Genomic DNA, 13,802 nt, shown 5'->3' with positions numbered 1-13,802 from the left:
AATTAAATAGATATATATATTTAGGATATTTTTAATATAAAAAAATTTTTTGGGTAAGACATTTATTTATATTAATAAAGTGATTGATTAAAATATGCTTAGGTTACATAAGTAGGTGATAGTCTCAATTTTTATAAAATAAATAAAAAACAATCTAGAAAATTCAAACAACACTTCTTTACTGAACTAAATTTTCTGTAAAGCTAATACATCTGAGTTGAAATAATTAAAATATATACTTTTTATATAAATTATAAAGATAAAGTGAGTTTTATATAAATTTTAATTATATCTATTATAAAGAGAATAAATAAGATTCTATTTATTTTAATTTCATATAAATTCTCTATAAATTGTTGCTCTAAAATCTATAGATATGTAGATAGGGTTTAGTTGTATCTTTATCTTTTATTAAAAAGATTTTCAAGAAACTATAGAACCTTAAAGCATAATTAAATGAGTATAAGGAATTTGAGATTCGAAGATGTCTCATTTGAAATAGAATTAATTTTCATGACTAAATTTAATAAAAAATTAAATCATTTAAATATTTATAATTTTTCTATTCTAAATGTGCTCTTCATTCAATTTTTTAGCTATTATCACTGATGTTATCATCGTTATCATTATCATCAGAGCCTTCTTTTGAGTGCTTTACTTTAAAATTCTCAAAAATACTTGTGGGAATGTTTATACTTCCAGGCATAGCACCATTAACATAGCTAGATCTGAGACTTTAGGAGTGTTGTGTGAAGTGAGTAGAATAAGTACGCATGGGTTTTACTTAATGATCTGAGGATGTAGGTGATCTTGTTGAGGAAGAAACAGAACCTAATCCCTAAGTGGTTTAGAAATTCATAGGAGTGTTATTTGCACTATTTCTGTAATAAGGAGTACCTCCAATAATGGATTAAGTAAATTACTTCATCATTTTTCTTTTTTCCATTTTTTTAAGTTCTTCTTCCATCTTATAGGTTTCTTGCCTTTTCAACTCTGTCTTAAGCTATTCTTCTTTAATAGCCCAAGCTTCTTGTTAGAGTTTTTGAAGGTCATCAGATTTTTAAAAATTAAATACTTCTTATTTTTAGGTAATTAGGTCCTAGTTGCTTTAAGAAGGAGATACATTTCTAGATTTTCCTTAAATCAGCTTCTCAGATTTATTGAGTTGGGCTCCATTTAAATTTGTATAAGAGCTTTATTGACTTTAGTAGGGAGATTGTTGCTTTTCTGCAAACTAAATCCTTGAAAAATTAGTTGATTTAATAGGGTAGGTTTATCTTTATGAAAATCCAGAAATACTGCTAATATCATTTGATTGAATAGGAAAATCGCTATCAACACTTGCCTTATGACTACTACCCATATATTAGTTTTTTTGAATTAAATTAGCCCTCAACTGCTCTGTGAGTTGTTTAGAAAAACTATCCTCATGTTCTTCTTCTCTTATTTCAGTAAACTCTCTCTCGTTTTGTAAATTTTACTCTCCCTCTTCATTTTCTAGGTTACAATCTGAATTTATTATGTTTTTTGAAGACAGAGTCTAGAGATTTAATCCAGGTACATTTTATCCACTTTGTTTATCTTGCTCTTCTCTTTAGCCTTATTAGTGCAAATCACTATTGAAAACGAATTCTTCTTGATCCTTTAAAAATAATATTTTTATTAGCGCGCAGTTTTTAAATAAAATAATCATAAAAGCTCCATATTTACTATTCAAATAATTTAATCGAATAGAATAATATTTGAGCCAATTTATTTGAATAGTTTAAAAATTTAGTAAATTAATACTTCGACAAAGTCTTATTCATGTTTTTCATTAGTTTGTGGCTGAAATAGCTGAGTGTTGTTTGCTTGTGTCTTGGCTTTTGATGCCGCATCTGGCGAAAAGTTTGTAGAGTTATTTGTTTCAAAATCTGTGTGTTCGTTATTATTTGAATTACTGCCAGTATTAGTCTGCTGTAACTTGTTGATGCTCTTTGACTATTAGTGGTTAATGAGCAGTTCCCTCCTCTGCATCCTAACAACCTAAATGTTATGAGGCATGTTCTGAGTAGAAGGATTTTGTTCTTTTTCACGAACACAACAAGAACCCATCTGTTAATTATCTTTAAACTTTGTATATCACTTTATTTTACTAATAATTAGATTTTTGTTTTTTTTACTAAAGTGATTAATTTTTAATAATTTAATTATTGAATGAAATTTATATTTAAGAAAATTTAATTATTTCTAAAAATAATTGGAAGAGAGAGATTGATTTTTTTATCATTTTAGAGTTAACAATAAAAGAGTGCCCTGAAATGCTGATTGATATTTGATGATTACAACTTTATAAATAATTATTACCAGCTAATATTTGACTACACTTTAATAATAGCTAGTATTTTACTATTTATTTTTGTTAAGCATGAGAGTGTTTTTTAGCTAAGGTTTATTCGTTTTCTTATTTGAAAAGATCAGTGTTATGTTAATTTTTTAATAGCTTCTTAAACCAACTAAATCCCGCTTAAATTCCACTATCTTATAAAATATTGGATTTATTTTTAGATTCATTCACTCACTATAAAGTATATCTTTGCCGTTTTTACATTATAGAATTATTTGTCGAATTTGCTCAAAATAACAAAAATAAAAGCATCTCATAAAGTATTTTACAAAATTCTATTTATTTTTAATATTTAAATAAAACAGATCAAATCTAAAAAAATAATCTAATCTTAACGCTCACAATTAATTTGTTATTACTATATTAAGTATTAATTGATATTATTAAATTTTTTAATTAAATAAGAATTTTATATTATTTAATATGATAAAATTTGATCATTTAATTATGCTATTGCTTATTAAAATAATTAAAATTATAAATTCGATCTATTTATAAATAAATCTATTAAAAAATGAAATACTTTCTCATTTAAAATTTCACAATTTTTTAATGTTTTAAACTCAATATTAACCCAAAATTAATATATTTCTATTTTTAACAAAATATCTTAAATTAAATTACTAACCTTTTTTAATCAAATAATACTAACTATTTTTTCCTAAAAGTTAAAAAAAATTAATTCCAGTAAATTTAAGATCGATAAATGGAATTATAGTATTTTTGTCTTATTTGATTTACTCAAATTATTTAATTGCTTCATTTCTTTTTATTTAAATAATCTTAAATTTACCTAAACTTTTTTAAAGAATATTTTCTAGAACTAAAAATGACACAAGTAAAATTAAAATTAAATTTTATAAATTTCTATTTTAATTTCAAATATTTTGCAAACAAAAATTTTACAATTACTAAATAAAATAGATAATCTATTTTAATTCTTATTCTCAAAAATTCAAATAAGTAATATAAATATTTCTATCTTAAATCAAAAAAAGATAATTTAGTTCATAATTTAATTATTAATGTTATTTATTGTTTTCAAATCTACTAAGTTTCTTCTGACTTAGTATTTTACTTATCTTTAGAAAACTTGACTTAGGTATATGTTTAGTGTTACTTTGGTTGCAATCTTATTCCATACTGTTTTTATACTGCAGGCTTAATCTAATTTATATTTATATGCTCTGCTAAAATGACAGAATAGTATTTTTAGAAGAGAGCCTAGTTTATTTCTAACTCTGATATCTATGGAGTCGATGGGTATGTAATATTATTCTTAGAGAATTGTATTTCAACATCAAACCAATTAATGTTTTTACCAGAAAGTAATTCTTCCTTTGTATATTTAACTAAATCCTCATCGTTTTACTTTATTTCTTATTATTCCACTTCAATTTCTTCCTCAGATTACTGTTACTAAAGTTATGCCAGTTCTTATTTTTTGTTTTCTTCAACTATGTATGATTGTAAACTTTTGAAATATAACTCCCATCTTGGTAAATAGAAGTCTTTGAGAATTCCATTCCATTCTTTGTTTGCGTAATCATGAAGGTCACTAGGGAAATCTGACCAAACTGTTATTTATCTCTTAATTTGCTCAATAAAATTTTGTTTTTCTTAATCAGTTGTACCTAATTTAGAAACAGACTCCAAATAGTATCCAAGCATGAATTCTTTTCGACTTGAGAGTAATTAATCTTAGTCTTTAATTAACTCAAGGAATTGCTAGCTGTAAAGAGCAAATTTGATTGTATCAGTTTGATTGAAAGCCAACATTACTTTGTTATAAAGGAGATAGCTATAACTTGCTAGATTTTATCTTGCTACATCAACCAAATCATATAAGAAGGTGTCCTTAAAAATATTTCTTTCTTCATTTTAAGATATTTCAACAAATGCTTCCATGTCATCATCAGATCTTCCAAGTTTTTTATTAATCTCTTCTAGCTTTTGCAAATGTTAGCTTCTATTTTTTTATTTCTTTTCCTTTACATAGTTAGTAAATAATTTCCATGCTTCAAGTACATTAGTTGTGTTCCAATAAATATAACTAGTTCCCCATGATGAAACTTTATCTATATAAGAAGCAGGCCTAGCTAGCATTACACTTTCACTAGGACCATCCCAAGGGTTTGTGCTATTATAGATGGAATTTGTTAACAAACTCCAAGCACTGAATAAATTTTTATTATTTTACTCTCCATAGCGATACCTTATAAAATCTCCTAGATATTGCAATACCTACTGACGAGGAGTCAAATTTGTATCTTAGTTAGGTTAAATCCAAGCTTTGTCAAATAAAATTTCATAATCTAAAACGTTAGTCAATATTCCCTCTGGGATACTTCCAATTCCTTTCATTGTAGAGTTTTTGATGCTATAAGCTAAAGGTGGTTAGCTTACATATTGTTCAATCATTCCATATTATCCAATTCTTAAGCCAAAGTTAGGAAGGGAAGTCCATAAAAAGTCATGCCCAGAAAAATCATTAGTTTACCACTTAGATCTTGCTTCAGCCATTAAGTCCAAAATTATACATTCATCATTCTATAAACCTTAAAGCAGTTATTGAGAGGGATTTTCTTACCAAGATTAGAGAATCCACTTTACTTTTTCATCTTTAGGATTATCAGTATACTGCATAGCTCTATAAATACTTTATGCTTAAGAAGTTAAATTTAAACCAGGCACGATAGCTCCCTCATGAAAAGGATCACCTCCATAAAATTTAGCTCTTCCATAAAGCTTTTCAGATTCAGAATAAAAAATATTTGCTATATTTGAAAACAACTCATCATTTGCATCAAGGAAGGCAGGTCTCCTGAATCCTAACCAAGATTAATCGCCATATATTTTAGAAAGAGGGAACTTAGCCTTTAAAGAATTTGGTACCATTCCATAAAAACCCTACAAAATAGGCTACATTCCTAAATTTCTCATTCTTTTTAATATTTTTTTCTACAAATTATATTAACCATCAATGTAGGCTTGTGTTACTGGGCCTCCATAACCTTCTAAATTTCCCATAAGCCACCTATTCATTAAATAAAATTTATTAAAAAAATTTAAAATATTCAATCAAAATAGAAAGAAGATTTATGTTTTAAAAACGGAATAAATTACATTAAAAAATATAAAAATCTATAGTATTTCTTTTCTATAGTAAGAATTTTAAAAATAATCTAATTAAAAACGTAAAAAATGTTGATCTTAAATACAATATCAACAAATCAATCTATCTACATTTTATTTATTATTAATAGTTAAATTACCATGCTTCAAAACCAGGACCAGGAAGAAAATCAAGTATTTCAGAGTCAGTGTAGTTAATTTATTTTAGGGTGTTTTGCCAGATTTTAGAAGTACCAATGATTGCGAGAGGCATGTTTATGCCTTAGAGTGCCATGTAATCTATTTCTCTCTCCCACCTCTACCAATCCCAAAAACTCATCAAACTGTATGAATAAGTGCAGTAGTTAAACATGTATCTGAATTAATAAGGAGTTTAAATTCGAATTTATTCACTAACTGTTGGTAAATATTCAAGTTGCTGAATATTATCTCCATTCCAAGATATTGAAGAGTTCATGTAATTTTTCATGAAATAAAACAACCCTTTGGAAAGCCCTATTTTTGTATTTGACTGAATAACAAGCTAATTTTCCTAAGGTGAGGATAGAATGAAATATTCATTGTATTGTGTTTCATTTCTACTTTCAACACTTAAATCTTATTAAATCAAATTAAATGTAATATTCTATGACAATCTTTCTCCCAAAGTTCTTGACGCTAGAAAACTTACAGCCTAAATACTTGAACTTTTTTATTTTAAGCCCTGCAGTGAACTTTTAGCAAAAACATTACCTAATATAGCAAATAAAATTAATACTGCCAAAGCTAATTTATATTTTTTCATTTTTAGTTCTATTATTTTTAATATACTTTTTTATATCCAAAATTAAAAAATGCTAATTATTATTATGATTTTATTAAACTCAACTTAACAAAAATTGATATTTAATAAATATTTCATTCCAAATTTAAGTACCAATAACAAATGACGCTATATTTGCCATATTTATAATCAGCGTGAGCGATTTTTTTTTTTTGCTTACTTAATTTTTTGTTTATATAGAATTAGAAACTTATTTTTTGATTTCCAAAGTATTTCCTTCCTCCACAAAGTGATATAACTATGTTATCAACAAAATAAAATAATACATATAGATAAAATACAATTATTTCTTATGAAAAAAGGCTTTTTCAAATAAATTTTAATTGAAAATATTTACAAAAATTTTATATTTCAATTTTATAATTTAGAGTTTTAAAGAAAATTATTTCATTGGTCTTCATTTAATTCATCTTTTTTGTAAAGTTTATCAGATTTGCTTTTGTTCTTCTGGTTATAAGAAAGAGTTTTTATTCTCTGTTCTACTGCAAATCTTGTATAGGTGCTTACAAATTGTTCATAGTAGCTCTTAAAATAAACTTCTTCAAACATTCTAATTATTTAAAAAATATTTATATATATTTGAAATTATTTTTTGTTTACTTCATAGTGAATTTTATTTTTAGCTTTGGTCTCTAAGGAGCATTTGGCATTTTTGAAGCTATTTCCATTAGAATGCTAGAAAATGGGAGATGGTCTTTGGAAAATATAAGCTCTATTTATATTAAAATTAATTTTTAATTATAAATTTTAAGATAAAATGAATTGCTACATTGTTTTGCTCCTTTCTTTCTTCTTCTTTCTTGAAGATTGTATAAATATTCTTCTTGAAGTTAAAAATGCTTTAATTTTATTGGACTCATCTTGAGCATAAGTTATGTTCTTTCAAGATTCACTTCTTACTTATTTTTTTCAATAAATTTTATTAAATCCTGCTTATAAACCTTAACAAGATCACAATATTATTTCCTCTATTAATGGATATGATTTTCTTAATAATTAAAATATTTTTTTTAAAATAATTAAAATTAAATTTTAAATTTACTAATCAAATCATATTTAATCCTTATTTCTTCTTCAATTACTCTCAGATAAATTTTTTGATGAATATGCTCGCTCTCATATTTAATACGAAATGCTTATCCAAGTATAATTTTAGAATCTTTTTAATTAATTGAATAAAATTTAGCTTTAACTAATTTAACTGAACTTATTACTGTGAACGGTGAAAGGTAAAAAAATATCAAATTAATCTTGGCTTTTGGTTTTATTTAAATTCTGAGAGTCGTTTTAGTGATCAAAGCTCATATACTGTTAAATTTTATCTGCAACTGTAAGCATTTTAGTCAGTGTCTGATGCACGACTGAATTTCTCATTTCAAATGTAGTTGGAATAAAGTTAGGAATAACTTTGCTATTATAAATAAAATTTAATTTAACTAAATTATTATTATTATTATTATTATTAAAAATGATTATACAATTCCTCTTTTTCGTGTTTTTAATTTCCTAATCTCTAATTCATAACTCCCACTCTTTTTTTTAAACTAATCTAAATTTTGAAATAAAATTATATTTAAATAAAATTAATCATATTATAAGAATATTTTACATAATTTTTAAATTCTTTGAAGCTGATAAAAGCATTATTGTCAATATCAACTTTTTGTTTCTATGATACTTATGGTGAATATTACATAAGCTGATCAGCTACTCCAGATATGCTATTAATAGCTGATAATTATACCCTTGGGCTTTTAGACTCACCTTAATTTTGCAATCCTCTTCTTGCTAAAGCCAAAACCTCTGGGTCAGTAATTTTGAACATGTTTGAAACATACAAATCCCATTATTAGCTTATTTAGGATATTTGCCATGAAGTCTACTTCATAGTCCAAACAGCAAATTTTTATATACTATTAATTAATCAAATTAATATATTGCAAACAATACCAAATTAAAAAGATTAATTAATTTTTAAAATTCAAAATAATTTTTAATTTTTACTTTCTTTTTAAAGAAGAAAAATTTTTTTTATTTTAATTTTAAAAGTTATTTTATGGTGTATGAAGCTAAAATAAGATTTTTAAGAAAAGTACTTTTTTATTGAGCGGCGGATAACCATTAGCTAGTATTTAATTTTTTAGGTTAAGGATTTAAGAAATAGGTGCATAAGAATTTATTTGCAAGCTTTTCTTTTTCTTTTAATATTTTTTTTTATTTTATACTTAAAAATAACATCTTTAAAGAAAATCTCAACTTTTTAATTCATTTTTTGCATGACATGTTTGTGAATTAGATATTTTCTGAAAGCATTTTGAATTACTCTGACTTTCATATGTATTTTAAACATGTTTCTCCTGTATGTAATAGCCTCAATAGCTGTTTATTATATGAATTACAATATTCTCTCTGCATTTAAGTAAACCATTAGCTTGTAAATTTTCCTATTATAATCTCTCCTTTTATTTAATTCTAAAGCCTGAATGCTTGCAAGCATTCTTTCTTTCTTCTTTTAATCTTCTTTCAGTCTCTGAACTTTCTCTTCAAAAAGCTTTTCCTTTTTTATATTTGCTAACTAAATTTACTATGTTAAACGCAATCCTCTTTCTTTTATCTACTGCAAAATTTGCTCCTTGTTAGGTGAGGGCTACCTTTTAATATCTGAAACTAACTTAGTTTTATCAAAAGTATCACTCTAAGCAAGTAATTTCCTGTTTCTTTTTTTAGTTTCATTAATTTTTTATAGGTGATCTTTCATGCTAATAAAAATAACAGGCTACATTTCCTATTCAATATCTTATTTTAGCTTTTATTAACTCTTTGATTCAGTTTTATCTTCTTTAATAGACTCCTGTATCTCTTTGATCTTCATTCTTTAAAAAAAATCATTGCATTTTTATAATATTCTAAATAAACGATTTACTTTGTTAAATTACTTCTTGATTAAGGGTCTTATAACAAATACATAAGATGCTCTGTTTCTCTTTTTTATTTAACAATTTCTATGTATTCATATTTTAGAACTTCGCTTTGAATTTATTAATTCTTTCTTTTTTGAGAATTATTAACATTAAAATCATCCATCTAAAAATCACTCACTTGACTTGTCTTTTTTATTTTACTTTTTAATTTAGGAGGAGCTTTAACTTTTGGAAGAATAATATCATTTATAGATTTTATGTTTTATGTTTTTGCATAAGACGTAGTTGATGTTGTTGTGGCCTTATTTTCTTCATCAAACTTTTACCAAAATTCATCTTATTCATCCTCGGTTTGCTATTAAATTGGAAGATAAGTAGGGTCATTTTCCTCGAGTTAAAACAAGTTTGAGCTGACTTTGTCAAACTACAAATAAGCAACATCTTTTTAATTCAAATTTCCTATGTTCTTTTTTATAAAAAAAAATTAATTAGAAATTAATATAATTCAATAAAGCGTTTACACTAATAATCTAAATTTCGTGTTTGTTGTGCTTTTTCAAAATATCGATAACACTATATTAGCTTCCTTTCATTTTTTATTCAATTTACATAGACATAAATTCATCTTTGTTATCATCAAAATTGCTAATTGTATTCAAATCATTTTTAGTTGGCTAATTAAGTAAGTCTAGGTTGTATTGTTATTTACTTTGATTAGAGAATTCTTTAGAAGTTGTACTAAATTTAGTATTATCTCTTTTAGGTGTTTGAGCTTGCAAGCCTTTAGATGGAGATTCGATTTGCAAGTTACTCTGCTAGATATACTTAGTTTGGCTAATATCTTAGATTTTATTATTGAAGGATTCTGTTTCGTCAAATTCTGTTATTGAGAATTATTTATTCTAATCTCTAATAGAAATGGCTTATGAATTATCAAGATCTTATTCTCCTTATTAAAGACTTGCCTGGTTACTCTTATGTGCTTAAGTCACTGCAATTGATAGTCCCTACATAGCTTAAGTTAAATCAGATTTTGGAGTTAGTATTTTTATTCTTCTATTAGATTAAGGCTAGCTACTTAAAGCAACTTGATTATTTTGAATTGAACTTTTAAACTTGTCTCTTTCATTAGATTGAACATCGATCTTTTGACTTATTGAATTTTAAAAAAAGGAATTCTTGGGTATAGAAGATCTCCTAACATCACTTTACTTAGTATTACTTTATTGACTCTTTGTGTTCTTATTCAAACCAAATTCATTAATAATATTTTCAGATATATAACCTGCTTAATTAGTTTTTTTAGTTGAACTTGGGAAATTTATCTGAGCACTTTAAAAGTTTCCCATTTAATTTTTTGTTTTTTAATCTATTAAGCCACCTGATGAATAATAATTTTTATTATGTTTAGGTGTTGTGTTTTAACTTTTAAATAATAAATACAATAAGCATATTTCAAATAAATAAATAAAAAAATTTACAATTAAGATTCTAGATTAGCAAATTATTGTAAAGCTTAGTTTTTAATAGAGGATTTTCTACTTTCTTGTTATTGATATTGAAGAATCTTTGATGAAAAATCTCCTGTAATTCCTTTAATTTATGACTACTAATTCAACGATTACTTTCTGGATTTATTTTTATTAGTTATTTATCCAGCAAAGTCTTTGTTTTCTATTTTTGTATCGTTTATTGGAGACTAAATGACAAAATCAGGAAGTTAAGAATTTATTTAATCTATTAAGTTTGATCCTTAATGAGATAAAGAGGACTAAGATAAATCAATGAGTTTTATTTTTTATTTCTAATACGATTATAAAATATTTATATTTCTCTTTGCATCATTCAAAGTAATATCTTTAAATCTTTTTGAGAAATCACTATCTAACTTACTCTCTCTACTTACTGTCAATGCAACTGTAAAGTGTTGCCCACAGCTTACATCTAAAACTCTATATTTTTTTAAAGCAGCTACTAGTTTAGGTTACATCAAATCTATTTTCATTCATATTATAAGTGCTAAAATTATTAATTAAATAATTAAAATTTACCTTATTTTTCAATATGGCCTAAGCATTCATCTGTCATGTCTCCCCAAGTGTATAGTCTTCCAAACTGATCAAGTGCAGCTTAATGAGTGTATCCACAGACAACTTTTACAAACTTTGCTATCAATAATTGAAAGTTTTTAAACATATTTTAATTTATTATTTTAAATTACTATTTTGAATATCACCGTCAGAAACAACAAGCTTTTTAGGGTTAATTGCCTCCATAATATTTGGTATTAAGCTAGGATTGCAATTAGAAGAATACTCTCCTTTGCCCCATTAATAAATTTCTCCTCTATAAGTTAAAGCAAGAGTTATATTATTTCCACAACTTGCTTAAACAACAATTTCATTTTTTAACTACATAACCTAATTAATTTTAATAAATATTTATTAATTTATTTGTAAATATTTAATTTTTTAATTGAAAACCTTTTTTGGAGTTGTTTAGATTGTAGAAAATTTACTACCAAACTCAATAGGATGACCTAATTTTCCATCTATTGCATCTCCCCATGTATATATCGATCCTTAGGTATCCCATGCTACTGTGTGTGTCCTTCCAATACTTATTCCAGATATTTTAATGCTTTTCTATTATAAAATTAATTTATAGCTATTTAAATTAATTAATATTTACATCAAATAATTGAATTATTGTTGGAGAAACTAAAGAGTCTTCCAGTTATCCAATACCCATTTTTCCTTTATGATCATACCCAAATGCTATTACTCTGTTATTTGCTATTACGTATGAGTGGCTTCTCCCAGCTATGATTTACTATATTTCATAATTGATTTAAATTTTTTGACTAGGCTTTCTTCTATTTAACTAAACTGACTAAGGTGTCTATGGTTTATTATCAACTTAAGGTTTTTAATACTATGCATTTTCCTATATTAATTCATTAGCTATGCTATCTAAATTTTAATTAATTATTTCTGTGGTTAAGTCTGTTGGAGGTACAAAATGCTTGGTTCCTGTCTCAATACCAAGCTTAAGCTGTATATTATTTCCCCAACCATAAAGCTTTTGGTTATCTAAAATATTAAAAATAAATTATATTTACATTTTTACAAAACAGTATATGTTAGAAATTGTATTTACTTCCTAGTGCAAAGCAATAATTTTCACCACAACTTATCATACTAAATTTCAATTTATGTCCTTAAAATAAAGGAAAAAATTTAGTGATGTTTATAGGCTATTTTTAACATAAATTAGACTATTCTATTTAAATTATATGAGAAATTATTCAATTTAATAAAAAAGCTTCATTTAAAATTAATAATTACATACAGACCGCTAACTATCCATCAATACTGTTTCCGAATCCCCAAATTTACTATTTATCTAAAAAATTATTTTCAACTCACTCATGCTATCAAATGCTCAATGCAAATATTAATTGAATCATACCATCTAATGCTAATGTGTATCCTTAACCTGAATATATAGATCTAATATTTGTTTTTATTTATTTCTTTTAATTTAAATTCTTTGTAGAAACCGTCATCGATCCGTTTCGATTAAGATTTTGTGAAAAGTCTACTCTTTTTAATCTGTTTTTATAAAATTTAAAGTTACATTTCTTAATAGCTTATTATCAATTAAGCTATTACACAAAGGATGTATCTGGAACAGGTTCATTAATAACATTTGGCTTATACTGCTCGCAACCAAAGTAATACACTAAATTTTATAAGAAAATAATAATAATAGTTATATATTTTCTATTGCAATATTTCTGTTCTAAAATTAAATAAATGCAATATAAGAAGTTTATACATTCTGTTTAATCTTTCTAAATAATATGCTCATTAGTATCTACTACAGATCCCAATATTTATTCGTCAAACATAATTTAAAACTAGATATAATTGCTTAATTTAAAAAATAAGATATTTTATATTTAATTGTGAATTAGGAAGGAGTTTCTTTCTACTAATTAATAATTTAAGAATTTAATATTAATAGTATGCTTAACTGTATTAAGTATTGAAAAACTGATATTCTATAAAAATAAATAGTCTTAATTAAAATATTTTTGGGCATCACTTTTGATTTTATTTAAAATAATTTTTCTATTAACTTTAAAAATTGATAAATTGTATTTTTTAGTGTTTTTTTTATGTTTGAATTCCACTTTTAGCTTTGAAAACATGTTTTTTTATAATTAAACATTCCATAAAATTAAATATAATTTATAGTGAAAAATATTAATTTTGAAACAACAAATAATCATTAAAAAAAATGAACTTAAATGATGTAACATTAGTTGGTTTGCATTTTTTATTAAGCACAAAAATTATGTTTTAATTTTTATGAAATATAATATTTGAACATTAAAAACAAAAAAAAATAACAAAATAAAATTATTCAATTTATTTAAAAGCATATTTTTCTACAATAATTCTTAATTTTAAAAGTTTGATAATAAAAAAGCAGCAAAATATTCTTAACAATTTGACAAAAATTATTCAAA

The 13,802-nt window shown here is 24.6% G+C and overlaps 3 protein-coding genes across 3 annotated transcripts; all 3 read right to left on the bottom strand. All coding sequences in view use genetic code 6, as the record gives it.

The window, feature by feature from the left end:
- Nucleotides 1-580: 580 nt before the first annotated feature.
- Nucleotides 581-2,094, bottom strand: TTHERM_00285510 (hypothetical protein; the record flags this gene model as incomplete). Its single annotated transcript, XM_001018565.3, has 2 exons — nucleotides 581-1,642; nucleotides 1,789-2,094. 2 exons carry the CDS (start codon nucleotides 2,092-2,094, stop codon nucleotides 581-583), a joined length of 1,368 nt encoding a protein of 455 aa, XP_001018565.1.
- A 1,333-nt stretch (nucleotides 2,095-3,427) lies between these two features.
- Nucleotides 3,428-6,305, bottom strand: TTHERM_00285500 (alpha-N-acetylglucosaminidase (NAGLU); the record flags this gene model as incomplete). Its single annotated transcript, XM_001018564.1, has 2 exons — nucleotides 3,428-5,423; nucleotides 5,662-6,305. The coding sequence occupies 2 exons, from the start codon at nucleotides 6,303-6,305 to the stop codon at nucleotides 3,428-3,430; spliced, it is 2,640 nt and encodes an 879-aa protein (XP_001018564.1).
- Nucleotides 6,306-6,731: 426 nt separating this feature from the next.
- On the bottom strand, nucleotides 6,732-13,178 carry TTHERM_00285490 (regulator of chromosome condensation (RCC1) protein; the record flags this gene model as incomplete). Its single annotated transcript, XM_001018563.3, has 20 exons — nucleotides 6,732-6,894; nucleotides 6,945-7,056; nucleotides 7,114-7,332; nucleotides 7,387-7,503; nucleotides 7,559-7,755; nucleotides 7,823-7,893; nucleotides 7,954-8,257; nucleotides 8,441-9,217; nucleotides 9,268-9,731; nucleotides 9,787-10,690; nucleotides 10,747-11,260; nucleotides 11,317-11,433; nucleotides 11,487-11,685; nucleotides 11,749-11,910; nucleotides 11,957-12,357; nucleotides 12,425-12,547; nucleotides 12,617-12,670; nucleotides 12,737-12,879; nucleotides 12,940-13,009; nucleotides 13,106-13,178. 20 exons carry the CDS (start codon nucleotides 13,176-13,178, stop codon nucleotides 6,732-6,734), a joined length of 5,184 nt encoding a protein of 1,727 aa, XP_001018563.3.
- Between the last annotated feature and the right edge of the window lie 624 nt (nucleotides 13,179-13,802).

The sequence above is a fragment of the Tetrahymena thermophila genome, assembly GCF_000189635.1.
Source record: "Tetrahymena thermophila SB210 genomic scaffold scf_8254594, whole genome shotgun sequence".
NCBI classification, from domain to species: domain Eukaryota; phylum Ciliophora; class Oligohymenophorea; order Hymenostomatida; family Tetrahymenidae; genus Tetrahymena; species Tetrahymena thermophila.
The sequence above is the reverse complement of the archived record's forward strand: the minus strand, read 5'-3'. Positions and strand labels throughout refer to the sequence as shown.